Genomic DNA, 23,406 nt, shown 5'->3' with positions numbered 1-23,406 from the left:
TCTCAATAACTGATGGAACAAGTAGACAAAAACTCAGTAAGGATATAGAAGATTTGGACAATGTAATAAACAAAAGACTTGATTTACACATATACAGCACTGCAGAACACACATTCTTTTCAAACGCATTCCAAACATTTACACAAAGTGACTATACACTGATTGATTAAGCAATTTCAACACACTTCAGAGTACTAAAATAGTACAGAACATATTTTCCAAAGACAGTGAAATTAATCTAGAAATTGAGAACAAACAAAAAACTGGAAAATTCCTACTTATTTGGAAATTAAGAAACATACATTTAAATAACAAACAGATCAAGGAATAATTCAGATGAGACTTCAGAAATATTTTGAACTGACAAATAATGAGAGTACTATATCCTTAAACCATGGGGTACAGCTAAAGCAGTACAGAGAAGAAATTTACAGTCTTATATGCATATCTTAGGAAAAAAGAAAAAGTTGAAAGTTAATGGGATGAACTTCCATCTCAAGAAGTTAGAAAAGTGCCTGAGAGTGTTTCACTGTTGAAGGGATGATGCCAGCGGAAGCAGGGTGGGAGCACACTCAGGAGGGGAGCACTCAACCAGTGGGACGAGGGTCTTAGTGAGACAGTGGGGGACTGAATCCCCCCACCCAGGTGAGGAGATAATCCTTTACGAGACAGAAAAAGATGGATGCAGATTCAGGTCCGACGCAGCCAGAGACCTGGGAGTTGAGAGGGTTCCCATCACTTTCTCTTTGAAGAAAGAGGCAAGACCTTCTGCTGAAAGTGAGAGGGGGTTTGGTGGAAGGGGTGGCAGTGAGCCCTAAGCAGGAAATCACGGGATTTCTGGCAGCACACAGGGCCTGCTTAAGGCAGGAGACCGTGCAACTTCCTCAGTGCCCAGAGGCAGGTGTGAAAAAGGTGGACAGCTGATTCATGCAGGGAAGTGTCGCCAAGTGGGTGCACTGGGAGGACAAGGGAGAAGAGGATACTCCACTGGCAAGAGAGAGAAACTTACTTATTGGATGACAGAATCCAAGCTGGAGGAGGAAGGAAGGAACAGCAGGGCAAAGCGCGAAAAGCAGAGTGGGGAGGGGGCTGAAGGAATTATCTCTGAGATGGAGCCTCTCCACCTCAACAAGGCGGGGTTCTGAGTGTGGCTTGGGGGTGGGAGGCTGAAGTAGAGAAGGCATGAAGATCACTGGGACCAGGACAAAGAGTGTCAGAGCACACAAAGGACGGAGTCCCCCTGGAGGATGTCCGACTGGGGGTGGGGAGACACAGGTCTGGTGCCATCGGAGGTGGGATGTAGGCGTTGGCAGAAGGCAGCGCCCAGGAGCGGTGGAGGGTGGCCTGGGCTCCCTGAATTCGAGAAACAGAAGCACGTCTGTGTGTATTTTTCAAGGCATGGAAAGGTTTCCCCAGCACTATCTCCCGGGCTGCCTTTCTGGAAACATGAGGTGGAAATTCTAAAGCGGCTTTTAGGACAGTCAGATGTCTCCAAAATGTGTGAAATCCACAGAAGACAAAATCTTGAGGATAGGAATATTTGTGTGTGTGCGTGCGTGTGTGATCGGTGAAACCCATAAGTGCCACAGGGAAACTAGAAATTTAAAGGAGAGGAAGTGTGGTATTTCCCCCTGGGGTCCTGGTTAGGGTTCACTGTGGTGCCCCTTTGGACTTGGGTTATAACTGGAAACAGTGAGTGAGGTTTAGTGTTCCGAAACCATCAAATGCACCTGGGCCTTCCGACCCCTTTGGCCGGAAATAGACAAATGACTGCACAGAACACAGATGACACGCTAGGGCTTATGGCGGTGAAAATCTCAAGGACAGAAAGCAGCCTTTCTTCATCTCCCAAGTGCACTATCAAACCAGTGACACTTACTGCTTGTTTGCTCGGTCACACAGACAGCTGATCAACATCATTCCTGGAAAAATCGTTCAGGTTCTGCAAGACTGTAACTGGGTGGTTTCTTTGTTGTTTTTTTCCTCTAAGCAAAACAGCATCAGATCATGTCATATCACATCAAATCTTCTTCTCAAAGAATTCTTTTTCCATTCCTTTGTCAGTCTTTTTAAGTGGAGTGACTTGAACTCTAACCATAATCTAATAAGGACTGGAGAGACCCAGAGACTCGAGAGAGCTCTGTGTCTCAGCGGTTACACGCTATTCTGTTTTTAAATGTGTATTGGGCTTAATTGTCTTTTGTTGTTGCTACAGAACATTTTTCCTTAAAAAATGTTTTTATAATGGAAAGCTTTTTTTTAACTATGAAAATAATACACATTTTATAGAAATTTTGAGAAATACAGAAAGGCAAGATAGTTTCTTTGTTATTTTTACCATTTACTCTTAAAGATGAATGTTAGTTATTTTCTCAAGTTCCAAAAGAATACAAAATGAGTTTTTGATTAGAATTGTATTAAATCCATAAATTAATTTGAGGAAATTTACAGGATTTTATTTTCTCATCCAGAAACACGCTATACCTCTTCATGTATTCAAGTTTATTTTTAAGTCCTCCAGACAAAGAGCATTCTAAAACTTGACTAAGTCCTGAATGTTTCTCAATAATATATCCCTAGGTATTTTATATTTTTGTTATCAGAGTAACTGACAATTTTAAAGCTGTTTTTTATTGTTGGATACAAGAAATCTACTGACATATACTCATTTTGCATGGACAGATTACTAACTTATAAATATTAGTTGATTTTAAGGTGATTCTCTGAGACACTCTAGGTAATTGATCATATCTTATATAAATAATGAAAAGTTGTCTTTAAAATATATACTCTATTTGTTCATCTCTCATTCCTTTGACTAGAACAAAGTTCATCAGGATCTTGTTTCTGATCTTTCTAGGGATGCCTCTAATTTTTTTTTAAATCACTAACTATGAAGTAGGATAATAGTTTGAAATAATTATTATTTATCATATTGAGTAAATATTCTTCTATTCCTAGTTTACCGTGAGCTTTAATCCGGCTACATTGGCCCTTTCCCACTAAATTTGCATTAGAGATTCCTATCACTTCTTCTCCACCCACGTCGTATACAGTGAATAGCAGGGACCATACAGAATTCCTGACCAAGATTTTTTTAATGAAAACCTCTTCAAAACTTTGGTAATCATGATATACAAGACATGTCATTTGCATAAGGAGGAAATAAACATTTACAACCAATTTTTTTAAACAACAATTTCTGACAAGAGTCCCTGCTTGGCCTCAAAGTCCCTCCACCAATTTTCCATTTCTGGGACCCTGAGCCATGTTCCTTGGACTCTTGGAATACGAACACCTCCAGCAGCACCACTACCCTTGTCCACGAAGGCAGCAGCGGGCTCTGCAGCTGATGCTGAAAGAGACGCCACGTGACAGCCCTTCAGATTCGTTCAGAGCTGTATTTGCTGCCGGGGTCCCCAAGTTTGCCATCAGACATTTCTCTGCTTAGCCACTCTCCACAGTACCCTGGACAAGGGGGCTCAGTGGGGTCAACCCAAGGGCTGAAGGGGAGCCAAGTCACACAGGTTGTAGTGTTATCTTCAAATTTGATATGCATATTCTTAATCCTTTTCCCCAGGACATCCAATAAAGCTATCGATTATTCAGTTATTAGCTGGTATGATCTATGTATGTCCATGAGGCCAGGGTTTGTTAGTTATGTCATTCAAGGCTTTAATAATATTACTGTTTTGTTTTTTTTTTGCTTGATTTGTTCTATACATCACTAAAAGCAGCATATTAAAATCTCTGCCTATGTTGGGGATTTTTTTCCATTTCTTCTCTGCCAATTTTGCTTTACATATTTTAAGGTCTTATTATTTATTGGGTATATTCCAATTCAGAATATTTAGAATTATTCATCTTCTTGGTGTGTTGAATTTTGTATCATTATGAAATGAGTCTCTTTATTCCTAGTAAAACTTTGCAAAAAAAAATCAATTTTATTGGGGTATATTTTATATACAAAATGCATTCATTTTAAGTGTTTGGCTCTACACACACACACACACAAGCACTTATGTAACTACCATCACGAGCCTTTCTTTACAGCACTGTTTGTTTTTTAGTTAAATGTACTGTAGCATAATTTACATTCAGTAAAATTTACTTTCCATGAGTTGTGATAAATGTATACAGTTGTATAACCATCACCACAAGCAAGATAGAGAATACCTCCATCAAAAAGTTCCCCCATGCCCCTTTGCTGGGGTGGCCAGATTTAGCTAAGCAACCTGTATTTTATCTGGCAACCCTAAGACAATTCCTCTTCCCACAACCCACTCCCTGGTGGCCTCTGATTTGTCTCTACACTATTGTCTTTTCATGAGCATCATATAAATGAAATTATACTGTACAAAGCCTGTCTGCTTTCTTTCTCTTAGCATAGTGCTTTTGTGACTCATCAGTGTTGGTGAATGTACCAGTAACTCATGCTTTTCTACGGCCGAGTAGCAGTCCGTTGTATAGACACACCACAATTTGTATATCCATCCACTCACTGATTCATTTGCGTGTTTCCAGCCTTTGGCAACTATGAACAAAGTTGCTATAGACATTTTCACACAGGCCTTTGGGTGGACTGGTGTTCACTTCCCTGGGGCGAATACCTAGAAGCGGGATTGCTGGGTGGTACAGTTGGCGTGTGTATGTTTAATTTTATAAGAGACGGCCAAACTGTTTGCCAAAGCGGCTGTACCATTTTGCATTCCCATCAGCAATGTGTAAGAGTTCAGACTTCTCTAGTTCTTTGCAGATACTTGGTATTTCTGTTTGGGGCCTGGAAGGAGGACATGGGGGTCCCCAGGGCGCTGGTATGCCCTTGCTTGTCTGAGTGCTGATTACACAGGGGGGTTCTGTTGCTGAAAATTCATCAAGCTACAAACTTACATGTACACTTCTCTGTATGCATACTAATTTCTCAATAAAAAGGGTTTTAAACCATACCAAAAAACCTTTGAATAATTCCACTAAATTAACTAAAAATGTGTTGAAATGAAGAACATACTTTTTAAAAAACTGAAAAACCTTTGTGTAAATCCATAGCAGCCTGCTTTCATAATCTCTTAAGAATTTTTTCCCAACTATTCATAGCAAATATCTGAAAGGCAAATTAATATTTCTGAACATTACAAGTGACAGGTCAGGAGGATCAACCCAATAATGCATATATAATTATATGCCTGTCCTCATCAATTATCCATTTTTATTCTAAAGATTCTCTAATTTTAATGTCCTTAGTTTTGTGTTCAGAGTGGAAAGATGAATCTTCGATTAATAAAGACCAGAAAGGGTAGAGCGTGAGGGGAAGTACTGGTCTCGTTTTCTTCCCTGGGTTCAGTATTCACTACGTCGGCATTCATGGAGACTTTGTTAAACAAAACTACCAGGAGTCATGGGAATCGACTGTAGGATAAACTGAGGAACAGAGTTCATCCTTTGTGTCTAAGCCTCTTGCCTGCTGTCACTCAGCTCAAAAGTGAAGGAGCCAGGATTTGAAGCCTGGCAGTGTTCCTCCAGAGCCCTAACTTCCACGCGTGGCACCTAGCATGGCCTTACATTCAAATAACATTGTAAGTCAACAACTAAGAGGCCCAAGCCGAGTTTGTTATTTAGTTCCTTCCGCATAGGAAGCATGAGAGGATCTGTGCCCAGAGACACAGCTTGAGGATTTAAGTGGATCCTCCTCTGTCTTCAGTTCATCCACTGCTATCAGAGCAGCTCACCTGGCCTGTTTACTCTTCACAACACTCCGCAGAGAAGCAGCTATGCAGTTCCCAGAGCTGTGCTCAATGGACGTCAGGTGTCACATGACCCCCATCCACCACAGGTTGCTAGATTCCCCTAGGAGAGAATGAGTTTCCCCGTATTCTGGATCATCTCAGCGAGATATCTCCACTGCTGTCCAAAACCCATTTTCCAGCAACACCCTAGACTGGGGGTTTGCAAGCATTTTCTGTAAAGGACCAGGCAGTAAATATTTTAAGTTTTGTGAGCCATACAGTCTCTGCTCCAACTATTCGACTCTGCCCTTGCAATGCAAAAGCAGCCAGATAATATCTAACAGAGGCGTAACTGCATTCCAATAAAACTTTATTACAAAAGCAGATGGAGGGACAGCAGACACCTCCTATGAGCTCCTTGAGAAGGAGAGCTACGTCTTATCTTTGTAATTTCAGCCCAAGCAGCAAAAACTGTCCTGATTTTACCAAAGAGGAAATAAAAACACAGGATCACATAAAGTGATTTTGGGGAGGGCAAGCACAGAAATAAAACTGGCCGTTTGAGTGGAGGATATAGCTCAGTGATAGAATGAGTGCTTAGCATGCGCGAGGTCCTGGGTTCAATCCCCAGTACCTCCATTAAAAAAAAACTAAACCTAATTATGTCCCCCCAAAGCAAAACAAGTTTAAAAAATTGGCTTTTGGGGTGTATTTTCACTTGCGAATTGAACACAGATACTGCACTTCTCATGCTAGACCTGAGCTAGTTGGGGAAGTTAAAGCAAACACAAAAGGATCTTGTCTTCACAAACCCTTCCAATCTGCCTGTCTCAGCAAATCTGTCTTTGCACGGTAAGTTTTACACAACGTGAAACCACGAGATTGAACTGGATGGTGACATTCGGGTGCTCCCAGAGCTCAGAGCTGGCCGAGCTGATCCTGTCTTTGCCCACCCTCAGTTTTCTGTGTCTGGTTTAGTTTCCTAGCCCAGGGCCCCAAGGCAGGTTATAAAACTGAAATTAAAGCCTTCTGGCTTATTCCCATGGAGATCGTCTTTCACAGACAGGCTTTGGTTTGGACTTGGGGGGACTTGAGGGCTTACACAGATTAGGATACAGTCACAAAACCAGTAACTTACAAAGTCTATTTCTAACGAAGGTCAAGTCCCACAAGCTTTCCTCTGCACTCCGTTTTGCCCCACTGTTACTGAGTCTCATAATTACAAAACGTTTTACGAATCTCATTTTCAGTGTCTGTAAGACGGGGGCGAAGCGCCTCGCAGTACTACTGCAGAATTAAATTAGTGAAACTACAGGTAAATCACTGAACCAAGCACAGGGCTTGGCCCGTCGTAAGCGCTCAAAACACGCTGGCTGCCACCCTGACTATTGCTTCCTCCCAGGATCCCCTAGGTCCGGCCCCCAGGGGCTCGGTAAAGTCTGAGGGAGAAGGGCGAGTAGGTGGCAAAGTCGGGGTAGGTCTCAGCTCACCCTGCCCCAGCCGCGGCACCTGGGTCGCTACAGGCGGTGCTCACAGCCCGACAGTCGAACCACAGGAACCACCACTTCCCCCAAAGACAAGTCCGAAATAGCCGCTTCCGGCCGCGCGTGAGACATAGCCGGAGCCCCCCGCGGTGGGCGGGCCCGGTTGTAGCCACGCCCCCACTTCCGGCTCTCTCTCCCTGCAGCGCCCGGCGTTGCCGGGCCGCTCCCAGCTCCGGCCGAGGCTGCCCCGCCCTCCGGGGCCCCGCCCCGTTACGTCATCTCCGGGGCGGCTCGGGCGGGGCCCGAGCTGGGGCGGCTACCCTGAGCAGTCCCCGCTGGCATCCGCGCGCCTGCACTGCCCGCCACGTCCCCACGCCGGACCGCGGGCGCGCCCGAGGGCCACCGGGCCGCCGCCGGCCTGCCGCGCCCGGGTAAGGGGCCCGCATTACGGTCCGGGGAGCTGTTGTCACGACTGCCTGAACTGGCTTGGGGCTGAGAGAGGGAAGTGGGGGACAGGAGGAGGGATGCATGGGGGCGCGAGAGGCAGAGGAAGGTCCATGGGGGCACGAGGGGTGGAGGAGGGTTCATGGGGGCGCGAGAGGCAGAGGAGGGGGCAAGAGGAAAGATGAATGGGGACACAAGTGCAAGATGATGAGAATTGGAGGTGAGGGATAGGAGAGGAAGGAGTCAACTGGGGACCGAGACTCGGAAGGAGCATGATTGGGAGCCCAAGAGGCAGAAGGCAGGAGGAGGGCTTAAGAGGATCCCAAACCAGAGAAGAAGAGGCCCAGGTTAGTCCAGTTAGGGAGCGGAGGAGGGGAAAGTTGGGACACTCCCGTCTGGCTGGGGAGCTAAAAGGTCTTGCCGGGCCAAGGCTGGGCCCCAGGAAGTGTTACCCTCAAAGAAAGAGTTAGCCCTTTAGGCGGCCCAGGCCTCCCCCAGGCCCTCTCTCCCTGGGAGGGGGTTGTGCATTTCCATCTACCTGCCTACCTCCCCCATGTGAGTCTAGGTGGCTACTTAGTGTGTGCCATGAGGTGTTAGGCTAATATGAGGAGTCAGCATCCACACAGTGCCACGATATAAATATCTACTTAGAAATCTGCTTTTAGTCACTTTTTTTTTCTCCCTGAAAGAAGCATCTCTAAAATCTCAACACAGATTTCCTGATTATACGGCAGACTTGCTAATGGACAGAGGTATCACATTTACCCACGTTGCCAGCAAGACCTAGGCTTTTAACCTGGTACAAAAACTTCCAGAAACCTGGAAGCAAGCAATGTAATTAAGATGCTATCTAGTGCTCCAGGTTCCCATCTGCCACAAAGACACATCCTTTAGACCACAGGACAATGTCTATATACACAGAACCACAAGCATGTGTTCCTTGGGTTCTGATATCAAAGTTCAGCCAGGTGACGTGTCAGAACAAGTATCTGTGGTTTGCCCTGTATTTGTTTCCGCAGTCCCTACTCCTTGGTATGTATAGTTCCTCCAGCTTGGGGTAAGGACTTACTGAGCACGTTGCTGCTGATCAATAAATGTTGCTAGTGTGATGAAATGTGGGGGCTAACCCTTGTGTTGGACCCAGGAACCTGTGTAATCCAGGAAAAAATAAGCAATTTGGAGTCTGAGTTCATGTAACTTGCATACAGCACCCTGCATATAACAGTTTCATAAAAGAGTTAACAATCAAGCCAATGTTGGGGACACAAGAAATTGGAGACAGGGGGTGTTAAGAGGCATCACAAAGTCAAGGACCAGAAAAGGATCATGAAATTGGTGCCCAGAGTTACAATATGAGGGTGCCTTTCTAACAGAGTGTTGCCTGACTCGGGGGTGCTGCCCCTTCCCTGGAGAACTTTTGGGGAGCTGACCCCTGACAAAGGGGAACTCCCAGCAGCAGTCTAACCTCCTGTTTTTCCATCTGCCCTCCCACTTGCTACTAACTTAATCCTTCTTGCTTATACCCTTTTGCCCCAAGGGTCCCTTTCCTTTTCACCGACTATAGTCTGAGAATTTGATTTGCCCAGTCTCCCTGCACCAGATGAGAATAACTGGCCAGACCCTCATTTTAGGCTCATGAAAGTGTTTGCAAGGGAAACTATTACTCTCTAAGTCTTGTTAATGGTCTGTCCATTGTGTGCCAACTTAGAAAGATTAGCACAGGTCTCCACATGGAATCTTGGCATATAGACAACGCTGTTGGAAAGTGGAGGCAGGACCATACCAGAGTGATGATGTCACAGTGCAAGGGCCTGTTCTTGACTCTACACGGTGGCCAATTCCTGGTTCTATAGGAGTGATCACCGGCCCCATTGGCTGAGTGAATAAGCAATCATGGAATCCAGCAGACGTCTCCTGAGATAGCTCTAGAGAGATGTTCCATGTGCACACTCATCTCATGTATGTAACTGTGTATGTGATTGTACACATACGTGGCAGAGTGCATGTATGTGCAGTAGTGTGCATGTGTGTGTGGCTGTGCATGTATGCATGTGTGGCTGTGTGTGCATGTGGGTGTCTGTGATAGAGAGCAGGCTGGTGGTGGTCCTCAGGCATCACCACCTGCTAATACCTGCCACTCTAGGAGGTGATGGGTTTCTTTAATCTCCTGGGCTTACATTAGATATTCATCAATGAGAGAGTCATTTGTGCTGGTTAATATCTTTATATTACAACTGTATTCCTGAACTCTTCCAAAGTTTTGCTTGGCTCCTAGAAAAATACATCTCCTGGTATGTCAATCATGCAGTTTCTCTAAATCATTCATCCCTACCTGTAAAACTATCGAGTGAGATGCCTCTGTGCCTTTCTTCCTGCTAGTTCAAAGTACTTAAACATCAGACATTGTTTTCTTTCATTGGAACCTTTGAGAAGCGTTTTCCAAAAGTGATACATGCTTGTTAAAAAAAAGTGATACGAGGTAGAAAATGGAAATCATCAGTCAATTCCTTCTCCTGGGATTACCATTATTCATGTTCTGATGTAAATCTTTCCAAACCCGTCGATGAATGTTTATAAATAAAGCTAGGATCATGGTGTGGATGCTGCTCTGCAACCTGCTTTTTTCACTTAGTGATGCATGCTGCGCCTCCTCCCATGTCAATATGTGAACGTTGGTATATTTTTCAACAGCTGCCATAGCATTTTACATATGGATGAGACCATATTTTATGTAACCATTCCAACTTTCTACTGTTATGATGGTGATGAATACCATTGTAGGTCTGCATTTTTGGGCATCCATCCAATTGGTTCTTTAGAAGAAGTCCCAGCAGTAGAAAGTGGGGCATCAGAAGTCTTGACATTGAAAATCTTGATATACATTGTCATTTTCCCAGTATTATGATCTAGTGAATGCTGTCATTTCGTGCCTCCTTCCCACTGGATTTCCACCCCTCCACTGCTTTTCCTCAAGAGTGTTTACTCTTTTTCAAACCCTAGATGCATCTGTTAGCAGAGTGGAGCATCTGCCTGCGTCCCGTATGTGCCACAAAGCGTGCCATGGCCAGGGAGTGCCCCTCAAAGCTGCCCTCGCCTCCTGCAAAGCCAGACCTCGCCCGGCGAGCACACGGTGCCAAGCCCACAGCTCTCCAAGGAAGATGGCCCAGCCTGGGGGTGCGCCCTGAGCACCTGCCTCTGGTGAGTGTCCAAGGCCCTGCGGGCAGAGCCGCCTGCCCAGTAACAGGACAGTGAGCCTGAAGAGAGACCAGAGGGGGCTTTGCAGGGTCAGGGTGACAAAGGAAAGACAGTGGAGATCAAAGGGCTGAGCCTTCCAGGGACCAGGAGAGCCTGGTCTGTGGCATTTCACTGTCAGAGGTTCTGCCTTCTCTGGTGGACTGGTGGCAGGGGGGAACCATGTGGTCCTCCAGGCCCTCTTCTGTTTCTGTGAGGTTCTCTCTGGGCCTCATGTCGTGACACTATGGGAGCCCTTGCTGCACAGGCTGGGGTGCTGCATCTCACGGATGCAGGGGGCGGAGGGGGTGCCTCATAGCAGAAGGCGCCCCAGGGGGAAACTGACTAGAAGCTGTCCCAGGACTGGGAATGAGACAGTCTGTGTCTGCTCCAGGGCGAGGAAGAAGGAAACCCATTTGGTGCCTTGAATCAGTTCCTCCTGCCTTAGCTGGAGCATCAGCTCCGAGGTTTGCTAAAGCCCAGAGGAGGGGCTGGCAGACTACGGCCTGTGGACCAAGTCCCGCCTGCTGCCCATCTCTGTAAATAAAGTTTTATCAGGACAGCCACACCCATCATGTGCCTGTGGTCCAGAGCTGTTTTTGCAGACTTGAGTAGCTGGGGCAGAGACCATCTGGCTCACAAACTCTAAAATATCTGCTATCTAGCTCTTTACAGAACAAAGTTTGCTGACTCTGGCCTAGGGGTTTTAGTGAGGGGTCAGCGGAAGGCCCTAAGGCCTGGGGTGCATTCAGGAAGCCCCATCCCATCCCCAACCCGCAGCAGACCCCGGAACCAGAGCTCAAACTCAGGGAGCACGCTGGGCTCAGTGGTGGTGGCATTTTAAATGCGTTCAGTCAACGTGACTGGCCCAAGAAAGAGCATTTAAATCCATGTATTGACTGAGCGCCCAGCTGCGTGAGCCTCAGCTGATGTGGGGAGCGCGTGCTCTTGGTGCCAGAACCTCCCGTTTGAGTCCTTCCCTCTCATGAGATTGGTCTGTTTCTTCTCTCCCCACCCCACCCCCACTTGTTTCTGTCAGGACAAAGAATGCCTTTTGCACTTGAGAAAACAGACGCAAATCTGGTCTGTAGGGCCAAGGAAAGACACCGGGGTCCTTACGGGCAGCGTGGGAGGAAAGGGGAGCTGAGGCTGAACTCGAGTTAGTGACTCTCGGAGAAGGATCAGAGCACTGGGGAGGCCGCCAGCCTCCAGCAGAGCTTGTGCCCAAAGGGGTTTTCCAATCTCGGGGCCCTTTACAGCAGTCCCTGCTGCTCACAGGAGGCCAACAGCCACCCTTAGATGTCCCTTTAGGCTGCGCGGGGGCTTTGGGGTCGCTCCCAGCAGGCCTGGAGGCGCTCCTGGTGGGGTGGGGGTGCTGAGGCTGAGCCGGGTGCCAGGCTGGGAGCTGCTGGGATTTCACAGGTCCAGCGGAAAGGGGCTGGGAGCATCGGGGAGAGGCCGGTGGGGTCGGATTGTGAAAGCCGCCTCGGCCACGTTAAGGAGCTTTGGAGTCACCCTGGGACAGTGAGGGGTTTAAGCAGTGGAAGCAGGCTCAGCTTTGCAGGTTACAAAGACCTTTCTGGCAGCCGTGGGGTGGCAGATGGAGCAGGACCAGGATGGGAGTGCTTGAAGGTGACCCTCAGGGCTGGGAAGCCAGCAAGCCGGCCCTGGTCAGCGGGAGCCAGCCTGGTGGCAGGGCCGTGGAGGGCAGCGGTTAGTGTCCGTGCCGGGGAAGGAGCCGGTCAGGGCGGTTCATTCAGAGCCACTTGAAGGCTCCCTTCCAAGACGTCCCATGGAACTCAAGAGCTTCTCAATGAGGGCAGGTGGAAACACCGAGGGCCTCGGTGTCTTCAGGAAGGACTGATTCTGGAGGCACCTCGGAAGCCCCATCTTGTCGCCTGCCCTCAAGCTGCCAGTGTGCCTGGGGAGCTTGGTCACGGATCGCGAGTGTTTAGGCTGGGTTGTTGTTCAGGGAGGGCCTGGGCCCCACAGGTGGGGCTGAGGACAGGATCAGGGCACACCCAGGACCAGCAGGGCATGAAGTGATGGGACACTTGAGGCCACCTGGCCCCGCGGCTCCCCTGTGGCAAGGGCCCCCAGCCTGCCGGCATGTGGCAGACACCCAGGGTCCGTGTGGGGAGACCCCTGTGCACTTGGGAGGCCAGTTTTGGCTGGACCCAGGCCTCATCCTGGTGAGGCTCCGCTGTGGTGGCATCTCTGGAAGTTTCTGCAGTCACACTGTCACTCTCAGAGACAGCAGGGCTTCTGTGATCAGGTCCTCTCAGCTCGCCCTCTGTCTCTCTGTGTGACCCCCTTTCTAAGTCTCTCAGCCTCCTGGGGCCTTGTCCCCTCCTGCCTGTGTCACCCCCCAGCTGCCTCCTCACTGGGCCCCTCATGCCGGCCCCCTCGCTGGAACACCTTCATGCACTTGTCACAGTTCTGCCTCGGGCCTGGAGGGGCTCCCATCCCCACCACCAAAATCCAGCTGCCCCTTGGCAGCCCGCCTCTCTCTGATTTAATCCCAGTTCTCTCCGCACTGGCTCCTGGCCCTGCTGCTGTCGTCTGCTGCTCTCTCCTTCTGGCCTCCCCACCCCCTTCCCCACCAGGTAGACCCCATCCATCTGTCAGAATGCAGCCCAGGAACCATCCCTGGCACCCCACCTCCAACCGCCTGTCAGCTGAATTCAGTGCCTCATCTGGGCCCCTGCAGCACCCTGTCATCTCCCACCCACCTTTGGGGCCTCCTCACAGAGGACCAGCCTCCAGCTTACCCTCAAGGCCTGCCCAGATGCCATCTCCCCCGGCTTCCCAGCACTGAGTCATGCCTCGGCTCAGCGCTTACACTGGCTGCAGTGACCTCTTTTCTGCGTCTCCCGCTGGATGCAGGCTCCCCAGGGGAGGGAGCTGTGTGGCTTTCATCTTCTCGTCCTAAGTGCGCTGCGTGGCACATGAGCAGGCACTCGGGGAGCGCTGGATGAGCGGGTGGTGGCTGGGTGCTGGGTGCTGGGTGGATGGGGGTGGATCGGGGATGGCGAGGCTGGCGGGCTTAGCGGCACCTCTCCACGTGGTGGCGGGCTCAGTGGCACCTCTCCAAGTGGTCAGCCATCACAGGGTGCAGAGAAGTGCACTGGGCCTGGTTGGGTCCTGCAGGCCCCGGGAGAAGTTAAGGAGGAAGACTTGGCAGATCTCGGTGATTGGAAGGCCGTGGCCTCGTGAATGCGGCCAAGTCTTGGCCCTCCCTCTGCTTCTCTTTCAAACTCTGAACTCTGGGGTGGGATAGTGAGATGCGTGGTAAAATTGGGTCAGGCACTGGGCGGATCACAGGACACGTAGCTGAGATGTGTTGGGCTGTTCCTGAGCGCCAGGTCCCGGTGGAAACGCTTGGCTTGGTTTGCACCCTGGGCCCTGCGAGAGCTCTCCAAATCCGGTACAGTGCTCCAGACGGGGCCGTGTGTTATTGACCAAACGCCTTCTTGATCACAGATCCCTCGGCCAAGTAGCAGGGAACCGTTATCAGCCTGAGGACCGGCCGGCTGGGAGCCTCGGGGACTGCCCAGCCCTGCTCCGGGCTCACCTGCAAGATGTGGACAGCCCTCGTGCTCCTTTGGATTTCCTCCTGGCCCTTATCTGAAAGTCAGGTGGCGCCCCCGCAGCCCCGTAAGTAAGAAGGCTGTGTGACTGCTGGACAGGCCTGCAGGAGCCCTGGCGCTCCCGGCTGCAGGGCTGGGAGGGGCTGTGAGGCCAAGCTCCTCCAGGGCCACCAGGGACTCGGCCTCTGAGCCCCGAGAGGGTGCTTGTTTGGCCCTGCCAAGTTTCATTTCTCCCATGAACCTAATCTTCACTGTGGAGCTTGTCCATTCATACGTCAGGTATTTAATTGCACTTCTACTCAGTGCCAGGCAGTGTCCATCTGCAGGAATCCTGCTGTGAGCCCCTTCCTAAAGCCAAGAATTCTTGTACGGTGTGAATATCTGGGCAACGATTTATCTGCTTTGTAAACCTGGGCGTGTGGTTGGCGGCTTCTTTTAATGGTGAATCACACCTGTAATGTGAGACTTTGTCTGATGTTTTGGGAATTGGATCAAAGAGTGAAGCTCTTAAGCCTTCAATGGGCTTGGGGTTCAGAAAGGGCAGAGGAGTTTTTAAATCAGAGTGCCAAGTGCCTCTCGGAGGGGCTGCAGACCAGACGTGTGCAGTGAGGAGATGAGAGGGGAGCGTGTTCTCCCATCACCCCCTTTATTCTCGCTGGGCTGAGAAGAACGGCCCCACACAGCTGCCCAGGCCAGCCCCATGGGCCGCAAAGTAAGACGATCTCTGAGTAATCCACCTGCACAGGATGGAAAATGAGCGTTTCTTTTTCTCCCTTTTCTGACTCTAAGGGCACTCAGTCCCCAACGAGACCCGGAATAATTCAGTGAAAACTTCATCCGAGGAAATGATTACAAGAGTCTTTGATAAAACGACTGAAAGAATGACTTTGGTGACATCGTCTCCCACATTGACCAGAGGGACTTGGGTAGGTGACCCCACCTCTGCCGTGGTCACAGCAGGGAGAACACACAGGACAGACACGGCCACTTCAGCAGCAATGAGAAAGACCCCGGACGGAGCCTCCTCCAGGCCACCCACGCCACCCACTCTGGCGTCGCAGACCCCGACCTCCAGTGACGCCCACAGCACACCCCACACTTGGGCACCCGGCGGCAGCATGTTGCCAAGCACATCGCCAACTTCCACAACGCCCACACCGACCACGGGTGCTCAAACCACTGCTTCGACCTTGGCAAGTGCAAGCACCCCTCTGAGCACGGAGAGTCCTGGGCACACACCCGGCCGCTCCACAGCCAGCCCTGCACCCCCGAGTCCCCAAGCACTTAATGTGTCCACACAAGGGCCCACTGTCCAGATGCCCACGGCCCAGACTGGGGCTGACCCAGGAGTTAGGCCTGCACCCACCCTCCCAAATGCAACCCCAGAGCCCACCTCCCCTTCCTTGGCTTCTGGGTCCACGACAGCGGGGGCCACCACCAAGGCGCCCAAGCCAGCTGCCAGCACAGCGCCAGCACCTGCATCTCACACCAGCCTGGCCCCCGAGGTAGAGGCCACGACCCCCACGACACAGCCAAGCCCTGCTGGAACCACGCCGGGGCCCAGGGAGCCAGGCACGACTCAGACCCCGGAGCAGGTCGAGCCAGAAACCACACCTGGTACTGCTTCCCTGGGGCCGACCCCCGGGAGCTCAGGGGACTCCAAGGTGTCAGCCACCGATGTGGGCCCGCTCAGCACACAAGGCCGGTACCTGGTGGTCTCCACCGAGCCCCTGGCCCAGTCCTTGGTGAACAAAAGTTTTCTCCTGGCGGTGCTCTTGCTCGGGGTCACACTCTTCATCACGGTCCTGGTTCTCTTTGCCCTGCAAGCCTACGAGAGCTACAGGAAGAAGGACTACACGCAGGTGGACTATCTCATCAATGGCATGTACGCCGACTCGGAGATGTGAGGCCGGGGCCGAGCCCTTCCCCTCCTTCCATTTTGCCTCTGAGACCAAACCAAGTGCTTCCAGATTCTTTTGGTGCAATTTAGGAGACGTGCCAGATGCTTAAACACATTTAATTGCTGTCAGATTAATTCCACGATCCCTAAAGAGTTGCCGCTTTTTTCATATTTATTTTTGTAACGATAGTGTCGACGAGCAGGCAGGGATTCCGCCATGGAGTGGAGAGGGGGCGTGGGTCCTGACCTGAATTAAAGCAATGACTCTTTCTGCTCAGCCTGTGTCTCCCCATTTGTGTGGGCGCAACCCTCATCGCACCCAGGGGTGCCTTTTCAAGATGCATGTCCCAGGGTGTGTTTTCATAAACGTTTACTTTAACAGGAGGCGCAGGAGGTCTGCCACTCTCCTGGGTTCTGCTCTTAGGCCCAAACCTGCTGGACGCTGGGCAGGAGGAGCTCCAGCCTTTGAGGGGCTCTGGCACCATGTGGAGAAGGGGCCCTTTCCTCTAAGCCTCCTTTTTCTGGACTAGTAGGTGGCTAATGCGGGAGCCTGGTTTGGACACGAGAGAGCGAACACAGCCTGTAAACCACTCACGTGGGCTGCACGGCGTAGCCAGGTCGCCGGGATCTGCCCGGACCAGGCTCGTAGGGACCCCGCACACCTCACTTTGTGCACTGGCCTCGTGCGTGCGGTAGGACACTCATCACTAGCACCTTGCCCCAGGTCACCTGGAACCCGGGGGAGCCCCAAGGCCGAGTGAGCCCAGGGACCCCTCCTCAGCAGGACGATTGCCCCACGTTCTAGGCCTCACATCCCCAGCAGCCCTCAAAGCTGACACCACGTGCTTGTCCCGTGCCAGACGCTGTCTTTGGCGCTTAACGCACATAACTCATTCAGCCCCCCAACCCCCGACCCCAGTAGATCAGTGGTGGTGACCCAACTTTAAAAGCGGGGCCACTGAGACACGTAGGAGACTCCCACTGAGGGCCAGAGTCAGGGTTAAACCCAGTTCTGGAGTTCAGCTCTCGCTTTAACCACTGTCTTTTAAACCACCCCGCCTGAGGCTGGGTTCTCAGGCCAGGTCTGCGGCATCGAACTGTGGGGCCTGGAACAAGTGCGGACTGTTCTGGACTCAGCCTCTTCACCTGTGGAATGGGGAGACAGAATCACATGTGTCGTGGCCCTGGGGGGTGCGGTGCCTGGCCTGATTGGGGGAGGGAGCTGACTCTTACTTCTCAACTGCTCCGAACCCCAAGGAGGAGACCGTTGTGCCTGGAGTCCCCAGTTTCCCCACTGCAGACGTCCAGGTTCTATTTAAATTCGGCCTCCAAAAAAGGATTTCAAATGGCTTGTAATAAAAAACAAAGTAAACTCCCAAACCGGTCGAAATAACATGAGTCAAGAGTGGAGAAACATACAGAGTAGGGAGCAGAGAACAGTCCTCACCCATCTTCCAGCTCCGTGTGGGGTCCCCGGCCCATCTTTTCTCACTGGTCGGCCCAGTGGGCCCAGCAGCCCCCCTTTCCCTGCCCGAAAACCTCTACCTGTCTCTGAGCTGTGCTGTGCATCCTGACAGCTGGGCTTCAACCAGACTGTGCACCTGTGTTTCTCCCTTCCCTTGCGGACCCGTCGCACACCTGAGCCCCTCTGCTGTGTGACCACAGGTGCTGGTGCTGACCGTGGCTGGGAAGGTGTCAGTCTCACTGATCTGAGCTCCAGGCCAGCCTGCAGCTCTGTCCTGGAGTCTGAGAAGCCACCTGCTGCCAGGCAGCTCTGCACATCAGGGCAGAGAATTTGGAGGCTTTAAGGAATGCCTTTCCTCTGCCTGCATCACCCCAACGACCTGTCAAAGACAGGCTCCCCAACAGAGGCAGAGCCCAGGCCCACGTGAGCCACAGCACACTGGGTGCCTTGTTCCTTTCCAGGGACATAGGACAAGGGGCAACCCACAGGGCTGGCTTTCATCCTTAGCCTGTGACCAGGGGCCTCTGCCTGGCACCCCTACCTCCAAGGAATGAGGGCAGGGTGTCACAGGGCCTGCCTGTCGCTCTGCCTCAGCCAGGACTCCCAAGTCCTTTCGTCCCTAGGATTGGTTGTGCCCTCCCTCCCTCCCTCCTTGAGGGTCCTGTTCCAACCATCCACCGTCATTTTGTCTCCATTGGGGGCCACAGATTTGTGACATGCAAGGCCAAATGGGCCCCTAGGAATGTGTTTGGTCCTCGGGGTTCTTCCTAAAACCAAAGGCATCGCTGCTTATCTAAGCCAGAAGTTGGTGCATCATCCTTGAGTCCAACTGACCATCCTAACTATTCCTATTAGTGGGCCTCCCCCCCAGCATGGACCCCCTTCCCTGCCACCCTGCCTGGGGCCTTGCCACCAACTGCCAGCTCCAGCCCAGCTGTGCTCCACCCTGCAGCCAGGGCCCCTCCGAATACAAACATGACCACACCTTTCCCTGCCAACGGCCTGTCCGAGGATAAAGAACAAACTGCTCCTCCCAGCATTCTAGGCCAGGGCAAACCTTTTAGAGGATCCCGGCTGAGCAGAGCTGGAGGGAAGGAGCCAGTCTCAAGAAACTCGCAGGAGTTGGAGACCACGGAGGGCCCCTCCCAGCAGGCCTGTGCGAGTCTAGGAGGGCGACATGTCTGAGCCCCAGGCCCTCCCGGCCTTGGAGGCCACCAGGCTGCAGGGGGCCAGGCGGGTGGGCCCCAGCTCAGCAGGCCCATTCAGTGCCCACTGATTGTCAACCAGTTGGGGATTCAGAGATGAAGCTGCCCCCCAACAGCTCACTGGGTGTGGGTGAGAGCAAGAAGCAATGAGGAAGTGAGAGGGTGCACAGGGGAGGCACCTGACCTGCTGGGATGCTCAGGCGAGGCTGCGGCAGAGGGGACTCAGCCTCCTTCTCCAGCGGCAGGGGCTGTGGCAGGTTCAGTGCACAGAGTGACACCAGCACGCAGGAGGGGCAGGTCCCTGTTGCAAGGAGGAGAGTCTGAGGGGAAAGTGCCAGAGGCCAAGGTGAACAGAGAGCCAAATTCTGGGCTTGGCTCCAAAAGAGGCTTTCTTCCCTTCACAGTGAGGAACCCGAGGCACCGGAAGTCCAAGTCACTTGCCCAAGGTCACTGTCCAAGCAAGTTTTTCTCCTGGGGCAGCCCTGCATCCTCAGACCGGCAAAGTCCAAGGGCTCCCCCTGGTGGCCAAGTCTTCCTCCTTCGCCCTGGGTGCTGGCCCTGGCCAGAGACATTGGATGCCTTCCTCCCTTCACCAGCCCCCCAACTTTTGCCCCGGGGCAAGGGGACCCCCCCCAGCCCAGCAACCCTAGCACCCGGACACCTTTCAGACCACTGCACACCAGAGGAATTCGCCCACTCACTGCGCCTAGACCGGTCTCTACTGTGGGAAGGAATGCTCTCCCTGGAATTATGTCATTTGTGCCTATAACCGTCCCCCCACAGAGGGAAGCCAGGAGTTCAGGGAGCAAGCAGTAAACGCCCATATGCACCCGTGGGCTTCCATCCCGGAACCCCTCCAGCTGGGTTGCCTGGGGCAAGCGTGCTTACACTCAACATTTTTATGCTGACAACTTTGCTTAAAAAAAGGGACCAAGATTTTTCCAGCACAGGGACTGATAATAGCTAATAGTTTTTGAGAATTTACTCACTTATCAGTTATCACTTACTCACTTATCAGGTCTGAGTGCCTTGTAACTCTTATCTTATTTAACTGTCCTGCCGCCACCCAACTCATCCCCCCACAGAAGCCAGGCCATGACACGCCCCAGCCTGGATCCCCTCCACTGGCTTCTCACCGTTATTAGGGAAAAAATCCAAACAGGTGAACTGAGAACACACGTGGCCAGTGGGAGGCATTCATGAAAAGTCAGGGAAATGGGGGACCCAGGCAGACAGAGAGCAGAGCCCCAGGACAAGGAACAGAAGGCGGGCAAGGGGAGGTGGAGTGGGAGGGGACAGGTCAGGGTCAGGGTCAGGCAGAGGAGGTAGAGGCCCAGGAAGGTTTCTTAACAGAGGAATAATGTCATCTGAATGGGTTTAAAAATTACTCTGTTGACTGGAGTATTTGGACATGAGGTGATGTGCTGTGTGGGGTGCACGGGGGAGTGGGGGGCAGACACACTACAGTATTGCTGAAAATGGAAGATGGTTGCTGGGCTCATCACCTGTCATTCTCCTCTCTGTGTTTGTGTGTGCCTGGGAGTGTCCATAATAAAAAGTTAGAAGGAGAGAAAGGAAAGGAGAGGTAGAATTTGATTTAAGTCTCTCAAGCGAAAGATCATTCTGGTTGGAGAGTGACTTGGGGGCAGCACACATGGGAGGCTGGGGGGCTGCTCCACTGCCCCAGGGAGCCAAGACACGGCTGGACCAGGGTGTGTTCACAGATGGAGAGACAGATGCCCATGAACCTGGGGACATGTTTTGGAAGCTGAGTCAGTGGAACTGCCACTGTTTCCTTACACACACCTCACATGCACAAAGTGGAAGCCAGGGTGACCCCTGAGTTTGTGGCTTGATGACCTGGGATGGCGACGATGTCATTTCCTGACTCTCAGTGCCTTACTCCTTGATTCATTTTATCCTTTCATCCATGACCCTGTGAGACAGTGCCCTCCTTATTACCATCCCCCAGATCACAGAGGGGCAACTGAGGCTGGGGGCTTTAGTGAACCTGCCCAGTGTCACACAGCCAGTAGGGGGCAGAGCCCGATTTACCCCCAGGGATGTCACCCCGGTTTCCATGCTCTTGTATGAGGCTCAAGGACACGGGAGGACCGGGGCGGTGGGTGGTGGGTGGTGGGCAGGAAATCAGGAGTGCTTCTGTGGATGTGTAAAGGCCGAGATGTCTGTTAGGCGTCAGGAGGACATGGGATGCCAGTCTGAAGTTCAGAGAGGTCCCCATGGGGGAGGGAAATCAGGAGCCACCAGCACAGAGATGGTCAGGGGCAGGAGAGGAGACCAGGCTGGCCCGGGAGCCCCCAGCGCTCAGAGGTCTCGCAGGGGAGGGGGAGAAAGCACATCTTCTTCCACCAAAAGAGGCTGAGAAAAGAGGCTGTTTCAAGAGGGAGCAGGGGACAACTGAGTCAGTCAGGAAGGAAAGGGACAGAGGAGGGACTGCTCGTCCCAGGATGTCCCAGGTGGCCTCATGAGGGTGGCCCCAGCCAAGTCCGGTGGCGGAGGGCTGAGGAAGGAAGGCAGGTGAGCACGTGGGCAGTGACCAAGGCAACCATCTCAACAGGTTTTTGGGGGGATGAGGTGGAGCCCAGCAGTGGGTGTAGGTGGGCGAGGGACCAAGAAGAATTCTTATAAACTAGCATCTCGGGCATGTTGAGCTGTTGATGAGAATGAGCCAGTGGAGAGGGAGAGACTGTTGATGAGGGGAGGAAGGAGAGTTAGCAGGAGCTGAGTCAAAGGGGGCACAGGGGAGGGACTCAGCACACAGACCAGTGCTTCGCCACCTCCCCACGTGGTGGGAACCCCTATTATGCCCATTTGCAGGTGGGGAGACTGAGGGCACGGGGACGTTAGGTTCCTTGTCCAAGGCCACACACAGGTAAGGGTTGAGCCAGGCCTTTTGTCCAGTTCACCTGGCTCCAAATCCCACACCCTCACCACTGGAGTGACCCAAAGCACCAGCTCTGCTGGTGAATCTTTGACTCTTTGTGCCCCAGAGCTCAGCCCAGGGCCTGCACATGGACTAGAATGACCGGGGCATCCTTTTTTCTCAGTGAACAAGCTCTCTGTGCCCCGAGAGCAGGGCACGCGGCAGGGGCTTCATCCCACCTCGCTGACTGCGGGCGGAGGTACCCGGTATGCCAGGGCCCCGCGCGAGGGAAGGAGGCCTAGGATGGAGGTGAGCTGAGAGGAGCCATCAGGGTGGCTCCAGGGGGGCAGGCCTGAGGCACGAGGCCCGGGTCCCTGAACCTGGAAGTGCCTGGCACAGGAAGATCCCGCCCACCTCCGGCCTTCCTCTGGAATCTCTGAGAGACCCCTAGCCCGGCTTCTCTGAGAGCCCCTGAGAACAATCCACTTTATCCTATCAGCCCCGGGCAGCACTTTGACTCAGGCAACCTTTGATGGCAAGGAACAGAAACCTCGGGATCTTCTGCAAAGACAGACAAGCCGGAACTCAGGGCAGCTGCGCCCTCACACCTTTCCTGCTTCCTCCTTACAGCCACGTCTCTGCAGAGCCCCCGCCTCTCCCAGACTTGGGGTCTGCTTTCTCCGGGGGCTCTGGCTTGTAACCTTGGCGCCAGCTGTAGCCCGCGTAAGCTGCAGTGTCCAACTCCCAGGGTCTCCTGGGGTCCAAGCCAGGGGGCTGTCCCCGGTGGGCTGTGGGTGCCGCCCAGCTGTTCAGAAAAGGGTTCAGAGCAGGGAGAGGGTATAGCTCAAGTGGTAGAGCGCATGCTTAGCATACACAAGGTCCTGGGTTCAATCCCCAGTCCCTCTAAAAATAAATAAGTAAACCCAATTACCTCCCCTGCCAAAAAGAATTTCTTTAATGTAAAAAGAATAAATAAATAAAAACAAAAGAAAGGGGTTTGGACAGACAAGAGAGCCCTTCGTGCCAGGCTAGTCCACATCCCAGGCTCTGGGCTGAGCTCTGGGGCACAAAGAGTCAAAGGATGTGCTTCCTGCCCTCAAGGAGTTGTAGGCTGGAGGGGAATTCAGATGGAGGACAGTGACAGGCAATCCAGGGTAAGGGAGAAGTGGATGCCCCAGGCCCTGCTTCAGAGCCTTTGCAGGGCAATTAACAGAGGTATTAAAACTATAGCTCAGTGGTAGAATGCATGCTCAGCATGCACGAGGTCCTGGGTTAAATTCCCCAGAACCTCCACTAAGAAAAAAAAATTTTTTTTTAATGTTAAAAAAAACTATAGATGCAGTCACACGTCTCAGTGTCTGCCCTACAGGAGCACACACGAGACACGCATCAGAGCATCTTTCGCAGTGTCCTTTGTAACGGTGGAAACTGCAAATGCTCTAGACAGTCTTTAAAAAGAAGGAGCTGGAGTTATCCGTAA

At 52.0% G+C, this 23,406-nt stretch overlaps 1 protein-coding gene across 1 annotated transcript; it reads left to right on the top strand.

Annotated features, from left to right (window-relative positions):
- The first annotated feature begins 7,480 nt into the window (after positions 1 to 7,480).
- Positions 7,481 to 16,649, top strand: C10H11orf24 (chromosome 10 C11orf24 homolog). The gene is made up of 4 exons (XM_032490031.1): positions 7,481 to 7,638; positions 10,652 to 10,849; positions 14,366 to 14,539; positions 15,262 to 16,649. The coding sequence occupies exons 3-4, from the start codon at positions 14,464 to 14,466 to the stop codon at positions 16,377 to 16,379; spliced, it is 1,194 nt and encodes a 397-aa protein (XP_032345922.1). The 5' UTR covers positions 7,481 to 7,638; positions 10,652 to 10,849; positions 14,366 to 14,463; the 3' UTR covers positions 16,380 to 16,649.
- Positions 16,650 to 23,406: the final 6,757 nt, after the last annotated feature.

Source organism: Camelus ferus, chromosome 10 (assembly GCF_009834535.1).
Source record: "Camelus ferus isolate YT-003-E chromosome 10, BCGSAC_Cfer_1.0, whole genome shotgun sequence".
Lineage (NCBI taxonomy): Eukaryota > Metazoa > Chordata > Mammalia > Artiodactyla > Camelidae > Camelus > Camelus ferus.
Note: the sequence above shows the minus strand (reverse complement) of the source record. Positions and strands in the feature narration are given on the sequence as shown.

Excerpts from the sequence above, each read along its gene's own strand:
- C10H11orf24 (XM_032490031.1), top strand. The coding sequence starts at position 14,464 with ATGTGGACAGCCCTCGTGCTCCTTTGGATTTCCTCCTGGCCCTTATCT. Across the intron at positions 14,540-15,261 it reads GGTGGCGCCCCCGCAGCCCC|GGCACTCAGTCCCCAACGAG; the intron begins GTAAGTAAGAAG and ends TCTGACTCTAAG.